The sequence below is a fragment of the Protobothrops mucrosquamatus genome, unplaced genomic scaffold, assembly GCF_001527695.2.
Source record: "Protobothrops mucrosquamatus isolate PMUCROS unplaced genomic scaffold, P.Mucros_1.0 scaffold963, whole genome shotgun sequence".
NCBI classification, from domain to species: Eukaryota; Metazoa; Chordata; class Lepidosauria; order Squamata; family Viperidae; genus Protobothrops; species Protobothrops mucrosquamatus.
Window position 1 is genome coordinate 94,429 of NW_015387207.1, and position 24,497 is coordinate 118,925.

At 43.3% G+C, this 24,497-nt stretch overlaps 1 protein-coding gene across 1 annotated transcript in view; it reads left to right on the forward strand.

Moving 5' to 3' along the window:
* The first annotated feature begins 752 nt into the window (after positions 1 to 752).
* Positions 753 to 24,497, forward strand: part of LYPLA2 (lysophospholipase 2) — a 25,682-nt gene continuing 1,937 nt past the window's right edge. Inside the window, exons 1-9 of the mRNA XM_015819648.1 lie at positions 753 to 857; positions 10,923 to 11,019; positions 13,107 to 13,138; positions 14,546 to 14,611; positions 17,826 to 17,873; positions 18,792 to 18,862; positions 20,678 to 20,751; positions 22,908 to 23,009; positions 23,969 to 24,145. Of these exons, the coding sequence (XP_015675134.1) occupies positions 10,942 to 11,019; positions 13,107 to 13,138; positions 14,546 to 14,611; positions 17,826 to 17,873; positions 18,792 to 18,862; positions 20,678 to 20,751; positions 22,908 to 23,009; positions 23,969 to 24,145 (648 nt within the window). The 5' untranslated portion in view covers positions 753 to 857; positions 10,923 to 10,941. The remainder of the gene's footprint in view (positions 858 to 10,922; positions 11,020 to 13,106; positions 13,139 to 14,545; positions 14,612 to 17,825; positions 17,874 to 18,791; positions 18,863 to 20,677; positions 20,752 to 22,907; positions 23,010 to 23,968; positions 24,146 to 24,497) is intronic.

Sequence of the window (24,497 nt, forward strand, 5' to 3'; positions counted from 1 at the left end):
TTTAGCCAAGAGAGGTGGGGGTTTCCTGGTACCCTTTTCTTTGCATCGTGCATATAGCGCAGGGCTTTTCAAAACCTTGGCAACTTTTAAGGCTTTTAAGTCCACCCATCTTAAAGTTGCCAAAGTTGAAAAAAAACAACCTACCGACAGTGGAGTAGAGCTTCAGAACCAAAGGCTGAATCCTAACCTGCCAACTCCATCGGCTATTAAATACCACCAGGGATTGCAAAACAGGACATCCTGTTCTCCCCGCAGCGCATCAGCCATGTGGATGTTGTGATTAAGTGACAAACACAGCCGCCGGCGTTTCCAGTTGGGTCTCAACAATAACAACCAGCCACGCCAACCTTGCTGTTTACCACCCAGTGATGAATGCTCATTTAAAACCAGCTTATTACCTCCACGATCCATTACCAACCCGGGGTGGGGTGGGGAACCCCAAAGTCCATCTTTCGCGATGGCAGTGGGCCACAGTTCTGAAGAAAGAATAAAGGCAGCCCAAGACGGAAGAAATCCTGGGGCAGGCAGGTGCACGGGAGTGGGGGGGGCGAGCACGGCCGCGGAAAGGCGCCGCAAGATGGCCGCGCCCCTAGCGGCGGCTCCCTTTCCCCCTTGTTCCGCTTTCCGTACAAGCCGGGGCAGAGCGTCACAATCGCTTTCCTGCCGGCCGGGCCGAAGCTTAACGCGGCCCCGCCCACTTGTCTAGCGCGGGCTGGTGGTGGCGGAAGTTGGGAGGGGAGGGAGGGAGGAGAGAAAGAGGGAGCGCGCGAGAGCTCGAGCCTGACTGAGTCCTCCTCAGTCAGAAGCCGGGTCGGAAGAGTCGGAGCCGAGAAGAAAGAGGCGAGGGCGGCGGGAAGGTCAGTCGGGAGGCGGAGGGGGACGGACGGACGGAGGGAGGGAGGGAGGTTCGGGGGTGGCGACGCGCCTCTTTTTCGGTCTGAAACTGAGGCGGGAAGGCGGTGTGGGGAAGGGGGCGGGGCGGGCAGGCTGCCCCCCAGGGCCGCGTGTGGCGGGAGGGGCGGGTGGGGGAGGGGCGGAGTGGCCGGCCTGAGGGGAGAGAGGCGTCCCTGGATCCGGCGAAGGGCCCCGAGGAGGCCTGGCGCGGAAATACGGAGAGCAGCCCCGGGGGTGGGAGGAGATGGGGGTGGGGATGGGCTGGGTTGATGCCTTTATTAGGACCGACCGAAGCTGGACAGGTAAAGGTGTGCAGCAAGCTTTCGAGCTCCCCGATTCTCTGTAGGCAGGTGAGGCGCGGGAGAAGCCGAGGGAGGGGAAGGAGAGTGGCTGGAGGTTGGGGGGGGGAAACTGAGGAAGAGGGAGGAGGAGGAGGAGGAGGAGGAGGAGGAGGGCGAGCGAGCCCTTTTCTTCTTTGGGATAGCCCAGGGGTAGGCAACCTTGGCTCTTTTATGACTCGTGTACTTCAACTCCCAGAATTCCTGAGCCAGCATGAGGGAAACTTTGGCCCCTTCATGACTCGTGGACTTCAACTCCCAGAATTCCTGAGCCAGCAGAGCTGGCTCAGGAATTCTGGGAGTTGAAGTCCACGAGTCATACAAGAGCCAAGGTTGCCTACCCCTGGGATAGCCTGAGTAGGGACCAGGTTGCCTTCACACCACAGCCCGGCCGGGTCGCCTCTAAACCAACGGCGGCTGCCCTGGCGCCGCGTGCTCCTTCGGGTCGGCTTTAAGGGGGGGGGGTGGTCGTCGTCGGCGCCTGGGCCAAGCCGAGAAGGGGGGGGGTCTCGTTCCGCAACGAGGAGAAAGCCCGTGGAGGAGCGAAGTCTCAGCGAGAGGGCAAAAGGCGGCGGATATTGGAGAGAGGCAGACGGTCCACATCAAGTCGGGCTCTTACACCCCTGAGAGTTGGGTAGGAGAGGATCTCTGGAATTTGCAAAGGGCTTTTTTCTCTCTCCAAACTTTCCCTTGCCCAGTTAAACTTCGTTTCCGAAATGGAACAAAAGCAGGCAGCTGGCTTCCTTCTTGCCTCTGCTCATTCTAAGAGGATGGGGAGGTGAAAAGAGTCGGGGTTGGAAAGGAACAAGACATTGTTGGTTTTCAGTGGAAAGTCATTGGTTTTCTGAGTTCGCAACTGAGCATGATTGGCACACACAGCACTGAGTGGTTAGTGTGTGTCTTGTCTTTGGATAAAAGCGATTGTGATGCCTAATGGGCAGTGCAGGCTGTTATATCTGACACTAAAGAAGAGAAGACCGATTTAATCCCAGAAGCGTTTTTTCAAATTATGGGCTTGTAGGAAGGGCTTTTAAGAAAACCCTAGAGCAGGCTTCCAGAAGATGCATGTATGTCTCATATAAGTTGTTGTGACTTTGTAAACAAACAGAAATCAGGTTTACAGTAGTGTACCTTTACCATCACAAAAAGTAGGCAAATATTTGACATCTCCGGATCTCGTGAGATATAAAAATAAAAGTTAATCATTTTGGGTAAACATGCAACTAGTCGATGTAATGAGATGAATAAAATTATCTTATGTTTACCTTTTTCTTAAGAAAACCAGCTTATATTTAACAAACACATAGAACCTTGTATGCCCAACCATCCTTACAGCTAACATAATAAAGGAATATGTGTGTTTGTATGTATGGGTAGGGTAAGCATTTGAATGCTTATTTAAATAATCCAGCTGATGTTCTTATAATAAAGATAGTAGTAGTTTTGGTTGCAAGTTATTTATAAATATAGATATTTAAATCGTTACATGTGTGTCAATTTAAAACTTACTGAATTTCCTGTTTTGGTGCTTTTGTCATGATTATACGTGAGACCAATATTTTTTAGTTGTAATATAGCCTTTAATGAAAATCGTGTTGTTTATAATAGAACTAATGATTTTGCCATAGATAAATGACACCATGTTTTTTTCATAAAGGTTGTATGGAAATATCCTTGCGATGTTGGGACCAAGATCTCTTTAGATTGGCACTATATCTTGCATAGTAGTCAAATGCCCCTAAAGCATATATACAGGATGTGTACGCTTTTGTCTGTTGCTATCATCTGATATTTGATTACAGATGTTCCCCATCTTCTATAACACAATCTAATTTGAACTCAATTTTACAAAAATGTTTCAATAAACCAAAAAAAGAAAAATAATGAAAATAATAAGCACATGTGTTTACATATGTAAACTTCTGTTTTAGGGGCAGTTGACTGAATTTCAGCTTCAGCAAAAATTCGGTTACATAAAGCTTTCTGGGTTATATAAATTCATAAATACCTAATCCTGCATCTAAACATGGGACTCTATCCCACTGAGTTTCTGTGGCTGATAATGGTTGTTGGTTTTGTCTTCCATGATTTTGAGTAGTTCTCTTTCAAAAAATATCTAATTTGGACATTAGCCATTCTTGAAGTATTCCCACCTGAGGATAATATCACTTTATTAAGAAATATTTTATATATATTTTATGTTGAACAGGCAAAAAATTGGAGCTATATGGTAACGTGTGGGGAAAGTTTAAGAGAGGAAGAATTTGTTCCTCTTTCCATTTCCCAAATAACAAGACTGAGGAACCAAACCATTTATGGTATCAGTGGATTTGCGGTATCAGTTTATTGTATATGAAACAACTTAAAATTTGTTGACTTCTGTATTATAATGATTTTTTTACTTATTAAAAGGGCCAGAGGAAGAGAAGTCCATTTTAAAATTATTTATCTTTGCTTATAGTTAAAAAATCAGCACCAGCTTATTTTCAAAAGGGGTTTTATCTCACCATAATTTCAAGGAAATCTTCTCTGATGTCACCTTTGGATGAATAAAAATGATTATATATTTGCAGCCTAAAAATTACAATAGCTTGTTAGGGAGTAAATATCAGTAATATAGTACCTCTATTAAGGCCATGAAAAATATCATAAACTAATGAGCTGGCTTTCAGTTTCTTTGGAAGCATGCTCACTCGTTGCTTTATAATAATTAGATCTAAGATCTAATGAAGAAGCTAATTGTTGTTTTAGAATTCCTTGGATTAAGAGTTCATTGGGGCCTTGTAGCAAACTCATCTCTGAGAACTGTCATTTCTATTATTAATATTGCATAGCTTCCTTTTGTGTTAACAGGCCAAGTAATTGAAATTCTGTTCACAATTTTGAACTGCTTCACTCTTGCAAAGTTGTGCAGAGAACTATATTTCTTTTTTAGCTCATTTAATTCTCATTCTGATAAAGGAAGGTAGTATTTAAGAACCGTGCAGTGTTCATGCCAGGTTCCTTTTCCAAGTTTTTTTTTTTTTAACTACTGTATGGCTTACTAAATTGCCCCAGAATCTCACAATCTGATTGTGAGGGATTTCCTTTACTGCCTTTGAACATGAATTTATCTGATCTCTTTAAAAAGCCAAGCCAATTAGTGACTGATGCTTCAGTCTGTGGTAACAAATTTCAGAAGCTTAATTAAAAATGTTTTGTCAAGTTCTCTTTCTACTATGTGCTGAACTTACTGCCGATAAACCTTCTTGTGTTCCCAAAGAGATGTCTACATTCCCCACTCTGTTCAATATTTTATAAGCATTTCTCACATCTTTTCCTGTTCTTTTAGCAAATGGACTTAACCTTTTTTTTTTGACTTATCTTTTTTGCTGACTTAAATATAAGTCTGTATCCAGCCTTTCCACCAATGATTTCGATCAGGAATTAATTGATTTGAATTTACAGTCAATGACTAGAAAGAAAAGAGAGGGATAGTAATTCAATCTGGTGCCTAGAGCTTGCAGCAAAGTTCTTATAACTTTGATTCTTGATATATAGGTGTCCTGGAACCTGGAGTTTTTTTCTGACTTGTCAAAAGGATAATTATTAAACTTGTTTTTGTTAAACAGTGGCATGAAATAGAAGTGAGAAAAACATGGTTCCTTCTCTATGAGATTGTGGACATACCTGCATTGTACCCCAGTCTTCTCAGCACCTTGTCATCTACTATTTGACATTCTAGGATAGTTACCCAGCATAAAATCAGGCATAATTAAATTCATCGTTTCGCAGCAGAATTAAGTGCACTTAACATGTAAGGTTTTTTGCTTGATTGAGTTCATCATAACTTCTTTTTTAATTTGCAAATAGGCTTCAGAATACTATGGTTGGTCACACAGTGAGATGTTTGATTAAGCATTTTTAGCTACCTATCACATCTGGATTAAGCATTTTTAGCTACCTATCAAATTAAGCATTTGGATTAAGGATTTTTAGCTACCTATCAAATCCTTCCCAAGGGCCTGGGATAGGCAGATATTACTGTTTAATAATATTAAAGGTATCTTTGCAGGGTGTAAGCTATTCTAAATAAAGCTGCCCTTTTCAATTGCTTGATGGTGGTTTTGTCAATGCTGATGGTTTTCTAGTGGTGCTCCAGATGTTTTGGAATTGTACCCAAGAGGTGTATTATTATTGGTATTACCTTTGCTTTCTTTTGCCACAAATAGTTTTGCTTCTGTTTGCAGGTCTTTATATTTTATGATTTTCTCCAGTTCTTTCTCTTCTCTTCTGCTATCTCCAGATATAATGTTTACTATCCCAACTTTTTTGTCTTGATCTCAACAGTTCTTGCTTGGGGACAAGAAGTATTTCCTGTTACATTGTCATTCTGTTGTTTGTAATTGGTGTGTTGGATCTTCTTGCATCAGCTGACTGAGTGGTCTACTGTTTCTTCAGTTTCTTTGCAGACATGACATTTGCTGGCTATCTTCTCAATTCTGGCTTTATGCATTTGCTTTTAAGCTTGGTCTTGTGCAGCCAGAATTAGTCTCTCTCGTCTCTTTCTTCAACTTTCCTGCTTTCAGCCATCGCCAGGTCTTGCTGTTATCTGGTTTGCCTGCTCTTTTTTAATGTACTGGTCATATAATACTTTATCTTGCCGTGTCTCTTTTCTGTTCTTTGTGTGGTGTTGCTTATGGGCCAGTTTTGTCTCTTTGTATTCATTAAAGCCTTGTACTAGATCCACTGTCCTTCAGCTATTCCAGTGCCCTTTTTTTATTCAACTGTCTGGTGTACTTGCAACATTACACGCCTACCTGTGCTCCTTGGAAAGTACAGTCAGTGTTGCTGCACAGATGAAGGGCATGATTCATTGTCATTATTGTTCTGGTCCTTCTATCCAGTGCTTCTGGTTCAGCTTGAAGCAGTCCACTATTCCAGTTGTGTATCTAATGAGTAAAATTGCCTAGGTGTTAATTGTGATGATGGTATTTCCTCCGCTGAGACTGGGGTTTAAAATCTAAAGATTCTCCATCCTTTCTGCCATTATTACAAGTTGCTTATGAAATCTCACCTTCTTCCAAAGGATGTTCAACAATATGTGAATTGCTTGGCATGCAAATTTTTGATACCTACTTTGAGATTGGTAATTAGCACTTCAAATCAGAGTTGTTGTTGTTGTTAGTTGCGAAGTCGTGTCCGACCCATCGCGACCCCATGGACAACGTTCCTCCAGGCTTTCCTGTCCTCTACCATCTTCTGGAGTCCATTTAAGCTCACACCTCCTGCTTCAGTGACTCCATCCAGCCACCTCATTCTCTGTCGTCCCCTTCTTCTCTTGCCCTCCATCTTTCCCAGCATCAGGCTCTTCTCCAGTCAGCCCTTCCTTCTCATTAGGTGGCCAAAGTACTTGAGGTTCAACTTCAGGATCTGGCCTTCTAAAGAGCAGTCAGGGTTGATCTCCTCTAGGACTGACCGGTTTGAACGCCTTGCAGTCCAGGGGACTCGCAGAGTAGACCTAGCCAAAGGACCACATAGTGAATCTCTCATACTCCCTGACACCATGCCATTCATGTTACAGCTAGAAGAGCATCTTGTTGTATTGTGTTGGAGTTGGGTGGAAATTAGATATATGGACAAGTTGTCTAAGAAGTGACTTGTGCCTTAAAAATTGTTTTAGTTTGAATTTCCTGTGGTCTGTATCAGTGTTGAGCAGTTAATTTCCCCAAGGGGCCATATGTGAAACAGGGAGTGTTTTGGAAGACTGAAACAATAGAGCTATGAAGGTGCATAGGCCTGCATGCACACTTGTGTAAATTGAAAATTCAAAATAAAAGGAATCCACATGGTCCAGATAGGGAGAGCCGAAGAGTCCAGTGTGGCCTATGGACTGTAAAATGGCCAGGTCTGGTCCACACTGTAATAGAGAAGGTTTTGGGCTCATAATAAAGGTAACGAACACTGGAAGGGGAAACTGGCTGGTGGATGATCCCAGTGAAGAATGTCACCAGTGCTTTGCATTGCAGAGAAAACTGAAACTGGGATTCTTTCTGCAAACCTAGAAGATTAGGACTTCTATTTTTATTTAGCCTGGAAAAAGTGTTTTTTAGATAGATTGCCCAGTTTCTAAGTTTTGTGATCCAGTGTTGTTTCCCTGGCTGTGATATTTTTTCTCTTTTTCTGACTGTGCCAGCAGCAACAGAACCAGAATGTAATATGACTGCACTGCAAGAGACAAGTTACAGCAGAGTTTCCAATGGCAGGATGAAAATGGCCTTTCTGATCAAGCCATGTGCTGTAGATAATATCTGTTGTAGTTACTATTTTTTCCTTATTATCAGCTATATCAGTAGTAGCGCTGTGGTGATAAGGAAGATACATTTTCATCTGCCTGGATTGTTATTGGCACTTATATAAACAGCTGTGCCCTATACTTGGTGGACATGGGAGAAAAGTTTGATTTAATCTTTCAATTGTAGGGGTGTATATAACCATGTTTAAATGAACAGTCCTTAAGCTGTCCTAAGTAAATGACTTCCTCTTGTGATGTTTCTCAAGGTTGTGTGTGGGACGTTGATAAGAGCCTCTCTTCAAAGTGGGTAAAACCCAAGCTTGGAAGTGACACGTGGTTTCAGAGTGAGAAAAGCTTTTCACAATGATGGCAGTCATTGAAATGCAATACCCCAAAAATGAAAGCATTATAGAGAATTGTACATTCATGTTTTGCAAATAGAAGCTTCTTACCAATATCCTATTGATCTGAGGCTGTTGAGGAAGGTGCTAATTTAGTTTCCTTCATACTCTATGTATAAAATTTCTTTTCAATCCAGTTGATTAATAATCATTTATCACTTCCTTAAGTATTATGTGAGGAAGAAAGTTCGTATCAGAGACAAAATGCTGCTAGAACTCAAGTCTTTATCCTCTGAAGAGGCCAATACTGTAGATTGAGAGAATTTTATATTTTCTACTAGTTTGCCTTTTTAAAATTATTATTTTAGCTACGGACAAATGTGATATTCTTCACCTCCATTCAAAGTTTACTGTTGAGTCTACTCACTGGGCCAATAGCTGTAATACTCCAAAATGTATTGAAGGCATCAGATTGTCTATTCCTGCCAATTTCATGGACTTTACCCCATTTCTTCCTAAGACCATTGAAATGCTAAGGTAGCATTCTTGAACGTGGCACTGTGCAGACTTATCAATCTATCTATTTGTCTATCAATCTATCTATTCTATCTACCCTTATCTATCCCTCCTGAGTTTGTCTGTTATCTATCCTATCTATCTTACATGCTGAAATATTGAGATTACAGTTTCCCAAATTCCTAGCTAGTATGTTATTCTCTGGGAGTGTCAATCCCAGTGCAACTGAAGTGTGCCAAGTTGGGGAAGGCTTTATTAAAACATATGGGCAAAATCTCCCAGCAAAAGAAACCTAAACATATATAAATGGGATTACTAAACAGAACTTAATTATATCTCACAATCAGCTGGGTGAATAGCTACGGTAAGTAAGAATCTGGGAGGAAAATATTTCCAACTGGAGAAAATATAGTGTTTTAGACTTGCTGTGCCATAGATGTGTCTCTGTGTGGATGGAAGGACATATGCTAAAAACTTATAAAATGTTTTTTTTTCAATGGCTGCCTTAGCTTGTTCATCAACTGGAATTTAATCTGATTATCATTGCTAGCTAAAGGCATGTTCACAAAATTGGTGCAAATAAATTACTTTCTTTAAAAGATAGTCAGTGCTTAGTTTAGGGGTAGAATGTTTAGGCTTTGGAATATGGCCCACTTGGATTGCTGTTTTTTTGTCAGAAAGTCACACTACATTGGTTAGACTTTCACAAGCCAACGGATTGTTCACTTACCTTCTGTAATGGGTAACTTAGGTAAAATTCTGGAAATGGCACTTATGGTGATTATTCCATTGTAATTCCTGATACTTTGGGGAGCATTAGAGGTAAATGCTGCCAGCAGAACTGGCTCTTTGCAGATTATATTTTACATAAGGAATGAAATGTGTGTTTTAGTCCTGCCTTAGGCATGAAAGCTGGCTGGGTGATTTTGGATCAGTCCCTCTCTTTCAGCCCAATCCATCTCACAGGGGGTTATTATGGGGGAAATAGAAGGGAGAAGTAATGGGTACGTTTGCTACTTATTCAAGCAAAAGCCGTGGCTGGCAGAACTTGGGAGATATCTTCTTGTTGTTATTGACTCAGGGTTCCCCCACCCCTGTATTTTGCGGTGTGTTTTATTGGTCTGAGATATTGAATAAAATGAAATGAAATTAGCCAGCTTTGATTTCAGTGGGTTTTTTTACTGCCTAGCATACTGTTCTCTTTTTCCTGGTTATCTCCCATTAAAATAAAAGGCTGTCCTTCCTGTTTCTAATACTCTATGAGGTTTTTTTATAGCCACAACTGAAATAAGTTAAAGAACAGTTGAAAACATTTGGAAGTAGTTTGGGTTCCTAAAATAAATCTGGAAAAAGGAAAGCAATAGCTAACACTTGGCAACCAATTCTTAGTACATTCTCATGTATCTACACACACATACACACAAACATATATACAAACATGTGCAGTCTCTGTGTGTATACTAAACATATATTTCTTAGTGTAGCTATGGTTTGAGTTTTTCTTTTGCAACAGTATTATCATTCACTATTCTTTCTATGCATATGTAATTTACAATGTATGGATATATATAAGAAGTGGGAAAATAGCTTTTAATAAAATACTTAAAAAGTCTTGGGAGCAATTCAGCAAATGAATTACTTGTCTAGAAAAATGTTTCTCAATCTGAAGCTGCCAGTTGGCCTTCAACATATAATTCTCAACCAGCATGCTGGCAAGTGTACTAATATGGGAAGGCTAATCTAAATATGCAGAACATGTAATGTTTAATACCTATGACTTATCTTAAGCCCAGCATGTAGGTCATTGTCCAGTTGCAGAGAAAACTAAGACACCTTGGAGTGCTTTTCATATTGTTTTTAACATTCCTGTACAAAGGAAACACACTTATTGCCCCAGCTGAATGGGGCTTTAAAACATTTACTGCTTCTGAGCATCAGCTGCAAATTTTGGTTCTAGTCTAGGTAGCATAATTCTGTTTTAGCATTTGAAACAACCTTTAAGTTAAAAAGAGTTTTAGCAGCATCCTTGTGAAATTTCAAAAGCGTGCCGTTATGAGATATAAAATATTTTCAAAACTGAGTTGGATTTTGGTGTGAACTAGGTTGAGGCTTTGGGAAACACATTTTTTAGACAAGCACTGTCTTCAGAATAGTTGACCGCAGTTTATATTTTTCTGGTCTAATTGTCAAAGACAATTTTTACTCAGAAAATGCTGAATTTCATTAAAAATAAAAAAATAACAACAACTTTGTTTTAAAAAAACAAAGCAAACTTCTATCTCTCATTGTTTATGGACCAAAAGAAAACTGAAAAAGTTTGAGATTTGATGGGAAGCTATGAATCTTTTGGATCCTAAAGTGTTTTATTTACAGCTCTGCTATCAGTTCCTCAAAGGTAAATGCTGTGGAGTATTTCTTATATTAAAACTTACAGGGGTAAATTAAGTGTTTGGCACAGGCATTTCACTCTCAAAATTCCCAGCCAGCATCTGAAAGCACCCGACTATAGGTGGCTGATTTAAATAAATTAACTGGTTGTGTGTTTCTCATCCTCTGCAGGTGTGAATTGTATAGTTGTATGTGCGGTAACAACATGTCTGTCCCCCTCCTTGCTGATGCTGTGACCGTTTCAGGGACAGAGCGGGAGACTGCAGCGGTAAGGGCATGCTGTTTTGGGCCTACCATCTGTTGGCATCCAGAAAGATTAGGGAATTAATGGGTTTTTCTCCTCCAGCCCATCCTCTCTGCTGATATAAAAGGCAAAGGGATTGTTCTCCCCATAACGGGGAGGCTATTTCCGAGAAAAGAATGCTACCTGTGGTAAGAATTTGGTATCAGTTTTTCTGGAGGCTGGGGAACTACAGAAGGAGATCAGATCAGTTTCCTTCCTTTTCAATAAACTGTAAAATGTTGTTTGTAGGACCTGTGCAAAATCCACCCTGTTGCCTCTGGCAGGTAATTAGTCCAACTGTATCCTGCTGTGTTGCCCTCAGTGCTATTCTCTTGCATTAATTAGGTAATAATTGACTAAAACCTGCTTCCTCCCCTCCCCCTCTCCAGTTATGGGGCTGGCGTGGTGAATTATTGTAGTAGGTAATACTGTGCGGTGGCACTGAACCCATGCTACAAAACTCCAAAACTACTTTAATTTTCAGTCTCATTGCTGGCCTGGCCTGCACTTGTGCCATCCAAACTCACCGAAAATGTATTGCTTGCGGTGTGGAAGAGAGAATTTTGCTTTCCCCTTCCCCAAGATCTAAAGTCTAAAAGTCATCTAGAACAATAGTGAAGACCCAATATATTTGCCAAGATTGGCTTATTTTATATAATTCTGCTTCCACAATATAACCTGAGGAGTGTGTGGATAGGAACATAGCCACTCTGAAATCGCATCTTGGTGGCTATGGTTAGCACTATCCAGTCTGCAGATTCCTCCTTTTCATTTTTTTAGCATCTTAAAAATTGGCCTCTCCAAAACAGTCCAAGTTGCACATACAGTATAATAAACCATGTACACTGTATCATATTCTGCACTTGCATGGCTGTTAAGCAGATACCACAAATTTGTGAGTCCTGATTTTGATCAAATTCAGCAGTACAATTCCAGCACTGGGACCATCTTTTTTTCCTAGAATATTATTTAAATCTACATAACATACTTAAAACGGAATTATAATTTTAGTATATGGAGGGAATGGGTATGAATTTTTAGAATGTTCTGGGGCTATTGGAACTCATGGGATTTTGAAAGATCAAAGTGCCAATTTCCATCATTCCATTGAGAAATGTTGAAATGTTGAAATACCATTCAAATATGTATTGATTGATAAGATGTGTTGATCAAAGATGGGAGGGAAGGTGATTATAGAATTTGAAATATCTTTGGCAAAGAACAGTGATAAGAGAAGGAGTGGATTATATGAAGAATGAAACTCAGGCAGTAGATGATTTTTTTAACCCAGGGATTTGTGATCAAGGACAGGAAGTGGGACCTGTTCTTCTGCCACAATCATAGAGTCCACAAAATTAGTTTTCCGTTAAAACTAAGAATGACTTGAACCAAACCAGTTCCTAAGATCTGTGCAACAAGTAAAGCTTGATAACTCTCTGGGGGCTCCTTTGCCTTCTGGGATTTCACCAGGCACTGCTTACTACTTCTACCTCCACTTCCACAGTCTTTAGGGAACTTGTTCTCTATAGCAATAGAAGCATTTATCAGGAAGCTGGATTCTCTGCTCTACTAGAATCATTTTATATCTTGGTTTGGTGAGATGAGTGGAAAATCAGAAATGAATTCGGAAGGAATCAGGAAGAAGCGGGTGATGGCAACCTGTCAGATTAATTCAAAGATGGCTAATAGCTTTGGCCCAGTGGTGCCAGGTAAGAAGACAGCTTTGTTACCTAGGCGTGAACATTCCAGAAATTTGCCCATTTAGCGAAATGTAATAAATATTGACAAGATATATTTGCATATTTTTCTAGTGAATCATCATCTTGTTAGGGGGAAGGCGTCACGATAGGATGGTAGCTTGGTCACAAATGGATTCAGTCGCACGCATCTTCATTCTCATCTTCTGCTAACTACCTTAGGTTGAGTGACTCTGGCTTCTTCCCTCCTGCGTAATCTGTTTTTGTTTCGCAACTAATTGACCTCACAGAACGCTTCCTGATTATAGTAGCTTTGCTAGCACTTTCTCACTTGCTGAGCCGGCTAATGTGCTTATTTTCTACTTGACTTGGCAGGTCATTTTTTTGCACGGGCTCGGTGACACAGGGTGAGTATTGGGAAAATCTGGGATGTATAGCTATGCTGGTGATGGCAGTTGGGCAACGGTAGTGGCACCTGGGGAGGCAAAAACCTCTCTACATTTCACAAACCTGGATTGGGAATATCAACAGCTGGAGGTAAATGTGAAATGTTGGTATTATTAGCCACCATAGAGAGCAGAATATTAAAGGATTGGAATGAGAAGATACTGAGATGAAGTTGATGACTTTAGAGTTTAAAACAGGGGTCCTCAAGTTTGGCAACTTTAAGACTTGTGGACTTCAACTCCCAGAATTCCTCAGCCAGCAAAGTTTGTTGAGCAAGCACTATTGAATGTATGAAAAAAATCAAAAAAATTATTAAAAAAAAGAGACTGGGGCAAGCACACAAGGGCTGCGGGAGTGTGCCCTGGTGGTGGAGACTTACCCCATCGCAGTGACTTCTAATATTCCCTGCCAGCTTCCCCTTTGACGTTCTGGGGAAGCTGGCATAGAAAGTTGCTAAGGTGGTCATGTGATTGCGGGGCTCTTGGCAAGCAGCTGGAAGTGCCAATGGCTTCCAAGCACCCGTATCGCAGTCTTGTGACTGGGGCAGTGCTGGGATGACTGGAACTCTGAGTACCAGTAGTAGCCACCATTTATTCAGTGCCAATGTAACTTCAAAGAATCTGAACAAATGGTCATAAGTTCAAGGACTACTTGTATATCTGAATGTTGCACTGATATGAGGATATGATCACGCAAAATATTAATACCACTCTACAGTGCCTTGGTAAGGCCACACTTGGAATTCTGCATCCTGTTTTGGTCACCACGATGTAAAAAAGATGTTGAGACTCTAGAAAGAGTGCAGAGAAGAGCAACAAAGGTGATTAGGGGACTGGAGGCTAAAGTATATAAGGAAAGGCTGCTGGAATTGGGTATGTCTAGTTTAAGGAAGAGAAGGACGAGGGGGGACATGATAGCCATGTTCCAATATCTCGGGCTGCCCCAAAGAAGAGGGAGTCAAGCTATTCTCCAAAGCACCTGAAGGCAGGACGAGAAGCAACGGATGGAAACTAATCAAGGAGAGAAGCAACCTAGAACTAAGGAGAAACTTCCTGACAGTTAGAACAATTAACCAGTGGAACAACCTGCCTCCAGAAGTGGTGAAAGATCTCCCCTACCAAGCTGTTCTCACTGATGCAGTGTGTGGGGTGAGTTTTTGGGAAAACCAGGCACAGATCCTTATTGCAGCTGGCAGATATGGGCCAGCCCATACCTGCCAGCTGCAATAAGGATCTGTGCCTGGTTTTCCCAACTGCCTTTTTAGCAGAATGAGCCTCTGGGATGGGGCAGTTGTGAAAAATGTTTGCCTTTTCATTTTTATGTTGGATGGTGACCTGACCTGCTTTCTTTTGCCCTTCCCCCTTCAGGCACAGCTGGGCTGATGCTCTGTCTTCCATCCGGCTCCCTTATGTGAAATACATCTGCCCTCATGCGTAAGTGTCACCGTTATTCTGTCTTTAAAATGCAGGTTTAAAAGCACTGAACTTCACCCCCAATTTTCTCTGAGCAATGGAAACACAAAAGCACCTGTTTTACGATGTTATTGTATCACTGGCCACGCCACACCTCTTGCATCTCTTGGGCATGGCAGAGAGATGAAATGTGGCTACTGGGCTGTAAAAAGTTTCCTACTGTTTGCTTTTCAGTAAAATATTTCTGCCTGTCATTCCATGGCTTCCAGGGCAGTGTACTATCGACATAATCATCATGCCCCAAAAGGATGAACTATATAACAATAACATGCATGGATTCTCAAATACAGGATTCTGATATATTCTCCTTAATATGTTAGGGCAGTGGTGGTGAACCTATAGCACGCATGCCAGAGGTGGCACTCAGAGCCCTCTCTGTGGGCATGCCTGCCGTCCCCCCAGCCCCGCCTCCACCCGTGACCCCCTGCTCACCAGCAGTCCCCTAGAGGAGAGTCGTCCCGAGTGCAGTCCACGCGGAGCAGCGCAGCCACGGACATGGCAGCCGGGCAGCGAGGACAAGACTCCGCCCTCGCTCCCCATCGCATGCAGATGATGCAGGCCATGGGCGGAGGGCGTGGCTGCTATGGTGCTGCAGCGGGCCGTGGAGGCAGTGGGTGGCCCTGTGGGCAGGCGGGGACAGGGACAGGGCGGGGACGGGGTGGGAGCAGGGCAGGGTGGGAGCAGTTTTGGGACACTCGGTCTCTAAAAGGTTCTCCATCACTATGTTAGGGCATCCTAATTAGGAGCCTTGGCACAGTGGCTAGAATGCAGTATTGCACACTAATTCTGCTGACTGCCAGCAGTTCGGCAGTTCGATCCTGACCGCTCAAGGTTGACTCAGCCTTCCATCCTTCCGAGATGGTAAAATGAGGACCTAGATAGTTAGGGGCAATATGCTGACTCTGTAGAGAGGGCTGTAAAGCACTGTGAAGTGGTATATAAGTTCAAGTGCTATTGCTAGTGCTGTCCTGGGTTTTTGGGAAGAACTTGATGCAAATGAAGCACCAGTTGAAGACCTGGCAGCTGTCACTTTACATTGTTGTGTATATAGCGATAATAATACCTTCAAACCACAACATCTGCCTATCCCAGGTCCTTGGGAAGGACTCAATAGGTGGTTAAAAATGCCAAATCCAGTCTAAACATCTGGCTGACTGACTAACCATAACAGTAGTAATAATAATAACAGTAGTAACAGTAGTAATCTTTGTAGCCACCACTACCTAAAAACCAATAAAAGACCACCTGGAGACTCATTCACCATAACCCTCTGGTATTCCAGGACTTTATCTTAATTCAAAGGTAGAAGCTTTGATAGCGGGCAGGGCTAGATGTTGCTATTTGAAAAGGGAGTTGCAAAATCAGCAGAGAATAGTATCAGCAAGTGAAAGAACTGCAGGTTGCAAGCAAAGTATAACAAGCAGAGGCATTACATCCCTCAGAAATTGGCATATATTTTTAATATCTGCTTTATACCACGTCAGTGTTCTATCAGGCTTCCTCATGCTTCCCTACTGGTCAAAATGTCTAGTTCTTAGAAGCCTGCAAACTAACGATTAAATTACTGAGCGATAGCTATTTCCCCTTCGACCCTCTTGCCTTTTTCTGGAGCTTTCCATTTTTTTCATCCCCTGCTTCCTTAATAGATTGAGGCAAAAAAAAAATGACCTACTCTGACTTCTTTTAGGCTTGAGTTCACTGGCTGGAAGTATGTGCAAGGGGTGACTTAATTTGTGCCAAGAAGTTTCATTAATAATTTATTCTGACTTATGTGGGCTTAGACATTGTATTCTCCTCCCTATTAACCACTTCTAGGGATCCAGAATTCAAACTCTCACAAAGCCCCAGACGAGTCTCAGCTCCCTATTTGGCCACCTACAGAAATTCCAGACGGGAGACTTTGTTAGCAACAGAGATCGAGGTCCATTCGCTGAAATGGACAGGAAGTTGATGTCCCAAATAATGAGCAGGAATGTGTCACCCACCTGAATATCTCAAAGATCCTGAACAGGCAAACAGCAAGGCTAGAATGAGTTGCCCCCCCCCCCAAAAGGGACTGCATAGCGCTGCTTCATCCTCACATACACATAGTAACTATGAGAGATGCTAAAGGAAAGCATCCAGAATTGTGTCTGAACCTACCACCAGCCCCTCTTTGCCTTTCTCGCCGTTCGTCTCTTACCTTAGAATATTGTCCCAGTGGTTCTTGCAGCACATTCTAGGGCTGATTCTGTGCTGTCTTGCTGTCAGTCCTGTTGCTTGAGTTTCAGCGATGGGCAGTAGGCCGATACTTCCCAGTCCCCAAACCAGCGTTGCTGAGAGTAGAATCAATAGAAGAAATGGCGGTTTGTTTCTCAGCTGCTTCCTAGCAAAAGCGCCAAGCCCAGGATCAAGTCAGTCCCCTAATGGTCCGATCCCAGGGTAGTTTACTAGGCAACCACACCAAACGCTGCTTGATTGAGCAGGGACTCTAAATGAAATAGAGAGGGGAGAAGAAGAGCAGCTTTGCTTTCTCTTGCTTTACTAACCTGATCTGCCTGCAAAATATTGTTCCTACTGCCAGTTTTATGGGGAAGGTCTAGACCAGTGATGGCGAACCTTTTAGAGACCGAGTGCCCAAAAACCGCCTCGCCCCTGCCTCGTCCCCGCATCTCCTGCCCACAGGGCCACCCACCACCTCCACGGCCCGCCACAGCAGATTGCCCAGGTGGCCCAGCAGCGTCATGGAGGCCATGCCCTCTGTCTGTGCCCCACAGCATCATCTGTACGCGATGGGGTGCGAGGGTGGAGTCTTGTTCCCGCTGCCCGGCTGCCATGTCCTTGGCTGCACTGCTCTGCACAGGATGCGCCCGGGGTGACTCTCCTCGGGGGGGGGGGCTGCTGGTGAGGAGGGGGCTACGGGGAGTGACAGGGCTGGGGCGTGCCCACAGAGAGGGCTCTGAGTGCCGCTTCTGGCACCCGTGCCATAGGTTCGCCACCACTGGTCTAGACACTGTGGCCCTGATGCTAAACTATTCTTGTTGACTTAGTGCACAGCTTTGAAGAATTCCAAGAATGTTGGTGATACTTTTTAAAAAGTATGATTTTTGATATTTCTTTATCATTTTTTGTTTCCTTACCCTTCTGACCTGTGGTCCTGCTAGAATTATACCCCATCTTCTGTCTCTCTTTGCAGACCCAGAATCCCTGTCACTCTCAACATGAAGATGGTTATGCCCTCCTGGTTAGTATTGAACAATATTTCTTGGATTATTAGCAGCCAAACTCTTCTGCCCTATTTTCAGTTCTATGTGCAGCTGGAATTGCCCTAGGATCTTGGTGAAGTGGTGGAGGAAAAGGTGAAGGCAGCAGACTAATGGGCTGGTGCAAATTTGGAGAGAATATATGGACCTTACTCATGGAAGTATTCACTTAGCAACATTAAGTGTGTGGTGTACATACAGCCTTCTTACACTTGCCTTATAATAATCTTAGCAGAGTTGTATGTACTTTCACCCCTTGTTTTGGCCTTTTTTATCAAATTGCTACCTGCCACAAATCTTCCAATTAAGCTTTCTCCAAACTGCTACCCTTCAAATACGACATAAATATATCACGACATAGCCAGCTGCGGGGGAGCTGCAATCTTAATATTTTAGATTAAACGTTACTGTAGCTGTTAGCTTCCATTCTGGGCAGTGACATGGATACAATTCTCACACACCATATCAGATCAATCTTGATTACAGTCCTGTAATCTGGCATGCGTTCAAACCCAAAGTAGAATAGATTTGGCCGGTTGATGCCTCATTTTAAGGTCTGGTGGAATGGAAATCAGAGGGAAGATGCTGAGGGGTAGACAGAATTTTGCTCCTATTTCCAAATGCTGCTGCTGGCGTTCCACATAGCCAGGTTACCACTGCACCATAATACTATGCCCCTGGGCCCTTAATTGGCCCTAGGAGACTGTCTTAGAACAGGGGTAGGCAACCTTAGCTCTTCTATGACTCGTGGACTTCAACTCCCAGAATTCCTGAGCCAGCTTGGCTGGCTCAGGAATTCTGGGAGTTGAAGTCCACGAGTCATAAAAGAGCCAAGGTTGCCTGCCCCGTCTTAGAAGATCATGACTGTGATGGTCTTTCCCCTTTTTTCCCCATTTCAGGTTTGATTTAATGGGGCTAAGTCCGGATGCGCCAGAAGATGAAAATGGAATTAAAAAAGCTGCTGAGAACAGTAAGAAAGGCGTTTCCTTGGGCATCTTCTGAGTCGGCCCACTTTTCTCTCAATCATAATTTCCAGTGGTTGGAAACCAAGAAAGGCAGTTGGGGTCCTTTCCTAAGGTTAAAAAAAGAACTCTTGAACCCTTTCTGCTTTTTTCAGTTACTGCCTAATTCACACAAAAAAGTAAAGCCAGCAAAATGGCATGGAACATTTAATTTCTTGTATATGGCAGAAGCCAGATGTCGAGATTCTCCAGCTGGGCGAACACTGGGCCTCTGCAGGCTACTTTTTGGAGAACATAAGCTGTCCTTGGGAATGTGCAGACATGCAGGTCATAAATCTGAATAGAAAAAAAACCAAAATAAATCTTTGGGCTTGAGGAAATCCAATTTGCCTTGGTGCATATATAACCTTGCTTTTAGGGGAAAAAATGCCTTTATTACATCAGGCCCATATCTCAAATAATTCACACCCAGGTTGGGCAATTCAGATGATCCTAGTGAATACCCAGTCTCCTTTTTGTGCCCCCCCTACATCGCCTGTTGATTATGCTGCCTAAATTTAATGTTGCAGGTTTTTTTCCTTTGGAGGTATGCCAATGGAATTATGCAAAATAGGTGCATTAGTTTTTTAATGCACTTAATGAGCTGACTTCACTTTTTGTTTTTAAAGATGAATTCCACTAGACCCCCCCCCCCTTCTTAAAGAAGGAACCAATGCTGTGGCAATAATATTCAGAGTGATATTATGGTATCTTCCATGGTTCTTGGAGCCCAGAAAAAAAACTAAATAAATTGTAAAAAGTACACTCCTTGACTGCCACAAACATTGCCTGCCTGCCACATGGTATCTGTGGCTCTTTAAAGCCGTCTGCCTCTACCCTGCCTCTTGTCTGTGGGCCGCACTTTCTGGGAATTGCACACACCTGGAGGGCCCCAGGTTGGGGAAAGGCTTCTAACTGGAAACCTTCCCAGATCTAAGGCGGAGATGAGAAGATAGAATCTGGGCTATTCTCCAAGAGACCCATGTCATTTCCCCCTCAGCTACAGCCCTTCTTTGATAAATGGAAAGGTTCATGGTGGCAGGAAAGGGAGGATCAAGGAAGTCTGGATTCGCACACCTGGCACTCTCCCAATCTCTGCTTATTCCATGTGTTCGTATACAACAGAGCCCCCTCCCCCTGCCCATCCCTCTACTATTTATGGTTGCTCACTGCAACAAAGCAGAATTAATACGCTGCACAGTAACAACTAAGGAATAGAAGAGCTATCCAATAGGCAGGTCAGAGGAGCTGAAGTAAAAGCGTCAAATAAAATATATGCCCTCTAGGAAAGAAATGCCCTCCTAAATAAGGGCTTCACCAGCTGGCAAATTGCTGTCTGAGGAGATAGTCCAGCTTCCCAGGACTTTCAGTGTGGCCAGAGAGAAGTTCCTGTCTTCAAGGCTGGCTGAAGAAGAGAGTCACAGTTGTGCCCTGTGTGGTCATACGAAACCGCTTCCTTCCTAAGGCAAATTCCAGAGCTGTTTTGCAAAACCAAAGCGGTTGTCATGCCGTGGTGGACTTTTGCACCCACTCCAACCATCCCCCATGGTTTCTCACGGCATACTCCCCGTTTACGTGCACCTCTGCTCTTTCCTTTGAGTGCTGATCCGCTAGCTCTTTTGGCTTGAGTTTTTTTTTTTTTTTTTTTAAAAGGGGGCATATCTAACCGAGTGGACCCACGCCATGGATCCACACTAGCAGACCTGTTTGCTTCGTGACCGCTTCCAACTCCGCGTTAGCTTGCTGCCAGACTGAATATCTCTTTTTCTCTTTCTGCTTTCCAGTTAAAGCTGTAATTGACCATGAAGTAAAAAACGGGATCCCAGCCAACCGGATCATCTTGGGAGGCTTTTCACAGGTGGGAACGAATGGGGCACGGAGGAGGCAGGTCTCTATGCTGACTAAGAACAGAGACCTCAGATCTGGTTTCTGGGGCACCCGGGAAACCCCCTTCACAGGGAATGGAGATGATCAGTATTTCTCAGGCTGGCTGGGGAATTCTGGGAGTTGAAGTCCACCTATCTTAAAGTTGCCATGGTTAAGAAACACTGCTTTAGGATGTCCCTCTTGACCACATGTTGTTGTTAGTTGCGAAGTCGTGTCTGACCCACCGCGACCCCATGGATAACGTTCCTCCAGGCCTTCCTGTCCTCTACCATCTTCTGGAGTCCATTGAAGCTCACGCCTCCTGCTTCAGTGACTCCATCCAGCCACCTCATTCTCTGACATCCCCTTCTCCTATTGCCCTCCATCTTTCCCAGCATCAGGCTCTTTTCCAGTGAGAAGACCATAAAGCTGCACCAAAAATGGAAGAAAGCGATATATATATATATATTTTGAGAGCCCAAAATTGCTCCAGAAGGCCTTATAGCGAGTCCTCCTGCTTTATTGGAAAAAAGATACGTGCAGCTTTGTTAGGCCAAGGGTCACACCATGTTGCAAAAAGAAGCAGAGTCACACGAAAAAGAAGAAAAGAGAACAGCTCAAAAATTAAATTACAGTAATGTAACAGTCATCTTATGTTAATTATGTTAATTAAAGAACTGGAGTGGCGCAGTGGCTTAGCAGTTAAGACGCTGGGCTTGTCGGCTGGAAAGCCGGCAACCCAGTTTCTAAACCTGGGCTCCACTCAGAAAGGTGAGCTCCCGTCCTCGCCCCGCTCCTGCTAACCGAGCAGTGTGAAAGCATACAAATGCAAGCAGATAAATAGATACCATTTTGGTGGCAAGGTAACAGTGCGCCGTGATGTCATACCGGTCACAAAACTGCAGAAATGTGTTCGGACAGCGCAGGCTCAATGGCCTTGAAGCAGAGATGAGCACCCTATAGCCGGCAATGACTAGCAGAACCCCTTTACCTTCCTTTACCTTAATTAAATAATTGAGTTGTACAGACTACAGGGTGGTAAAAAGGGAGTCCTAATACAAGCATAGCACTTCACCGTTCGTACTTCAGTTCAAAATTTGAAAACCTCCTCCTCTTCCACAAATCCTTTTTCGTATACCCGCTATCCCTCTCCTTGCATTTCTTTTTGTTCCCAGATAGAGGCAAAACAGTAATAATGGATGCAATATGGAAATAATGAAAGATCTGGCAGCAAAATCAAAGAGGATGGGAGGAAATCTGAAGCTGCATTTAAATCTCTTGATTAATTTGAAGCTGCATTTAAATCTCTTGATTAATCCATGGATCTCAGAAAAAAGATACAAGCTTCTGATTCTTAAGATCCTGGGGAAGCATGCATTTACATTTTGCAATAGCGTCTACCGAGCTCCTCTAAGCTAAGGATAGAGTTGGACATTTAGAATGGATTTTCAACACTCGATTTGTTTGTTTTCCGTTTCCTTTTCGGGCAAACAGTCTCGTGTCAAATACATTCATTCAACTTTTTCTATAACAGTGGCGGCAAACCTATGGCACGGGTGCCAGAGGCGGCACTCAGAGCCCTCTCTGCGGCACGTGCACCGTCGCCCCAGTCCTAGGCCTTCAGCTGGGTTTTATAAAACCTTTTCACTTTAGGCCTCCGCCACCGTGTGCAAAAAAAAAGGTTCAATCAGTCAATTTTAGCTTCTCGCGGGAAAAAAAAAAGATCTTACAAAGTTGGAATTGATTGATTGAACTTTTTAGTCCCACCCAGTCTGCCGTTACCACCGCAGCCGCGCCCACCCAATGGGCCACGCCCACCCAATGGGCCACACCCACCCGGCACTCGACGATGCATAAGTGGGTTTTGGGTTGCAGTTTGGGCACTCGGTCTCTAAAAGGTTCGCCATCACTGTCCTATAAATAGGTTCAACTTGCAGACAGCTAATGATTTTTTTCATTTATGAGATTCTGATAAGCAATTAATTGGAAGGGAAGGGTTTCTTGAGGTCTGTATTTGGGGACAGCATTCTTTGCAGTGAATTGGGGGGGGGACACTAGAGGAGGAGATTGGTTTGGGGAGGGATGTTTTGGCATGAAATCCTTACAGGAATAAGCTCTGACCAGTTTTCTGATGTGGCTGTCCTTCAGGGTGGTGCCCTCTCTCTCTACACGGCGCTCACTTGCTCTCACCAGTTGGCTGGCATTGTGGCCCTCAGCTGTTGGCTCCCCCTGCACAGAACCTTCCCTCAGGTATGTGGCCTAACCTCTCTTTTGGAACTGGGGGGAAGTAAGGGGGGGGAGAAATGCACGCTGGGCCAAAGTCTGTTGGATAAAACCACTCCTTTCTTTACTCTTGCTCTTTTTTCCTTTTCTTTACTGCTTTTACCTATTCTTTAAGAAATGTGAAAGTGTTTGAGGTGGTTTATATGGAAAAATGGATTTAAATCTTTAAATGTAATTATCTGTTGAGAAAATCTTAACCAGCGAGAATACTTTGAACTTCATGGGAGAAACAAATTTAAATAAGGACTGTAACAGGGTATAAGATGAGGCAACCAGAATGATTAGATCGTTGTTGTTAGTTGCGAAGTCGTGTCCGACCCATCGCGACCCCATGGACGACGTTCCTCCAGGCCTTCCTGTCCTCTACCATCTTCTGGAGTCCCTTGAAGCTCACGCCTCCTCCTTCAGTGACTCCATCCAGCCACCTCATTCTCTGTCATCCCCTTCTTCTACTGCCCTCCATCTTTCCCAGCATTAGGCTCTTCTCCAGTGAGCCCTTCCTTCTCATTAGGTGGCCAAAGTACTTGAGCTTCAACTTCAGGATCTGGCCTTCTAAAGAGCAGTCAGGGTTGATCTCCTCAGTGATTAGATAGAAAAGAAATATATTGATGTGATTTATCAAAATAATAAGAACTGTATTATTTCAAGGTTTGCAAAGGAGACATTTTGGGGAAAGGGGGAAATCAACTAAATGCACCGTGTGGATTATGGATTATAGAAACCAATTGTTAACGGTTTTTCTTTACAAAATGCAAACCCAGCAAACACACTGTTTACCAACTATTAAGTGATTTATGTTTTAAAAAAATCAATAAAATATATATAAAAAATAAAATAAAACCACTCCTTTGCAACGACCATCCAAGATATCAACATTTGTTCACGGATGATTCACAAGCTAACCATGCTGCTGTTGTTGATTGTAGGCAGCAAGTAATGGTGTGAACAAAGACATCGCCATCCTGCAGTGCCACGGTGAGATGGATCCGATGATACCGGTGCGCTTTGGAGCTCTCACTGCAGAGAAGCTGAAGGGGGTTGTGAATCCTAGTAGAATCCAGTTTAGAACCTACCCAAGAATGATGCACAATTCTTGTCCTCAGGTTGGTTGGTAGTCACTCCGCTTCTCACAGCTGGGGTCTGATTGCAAAACGGTTCACGCTGAGATAATGGGGTTAAGGTACTTTATGTTGCCTGGCAATCTCTGTCCCTCGATCTTGGATCCTCTGAGTTTCAGCTGGCAGCAGCTGGAAATGGATTCTTTTTTTGTGGAGGTCTCTCTTGTACAGAAGTCTTTCTTACAGTATGTAACATACCTACTACAGCTTTCTAAGAAAGACACGTCTCTAGTAATCTGTAGGCTGAACTTAAACTCTTGTGCTGCTGCACACGTCTGCAGAAATTTATGATCGTGGGTAGGGGTGCACTTAAAACACTAATTCGAGAGGTGTGGTG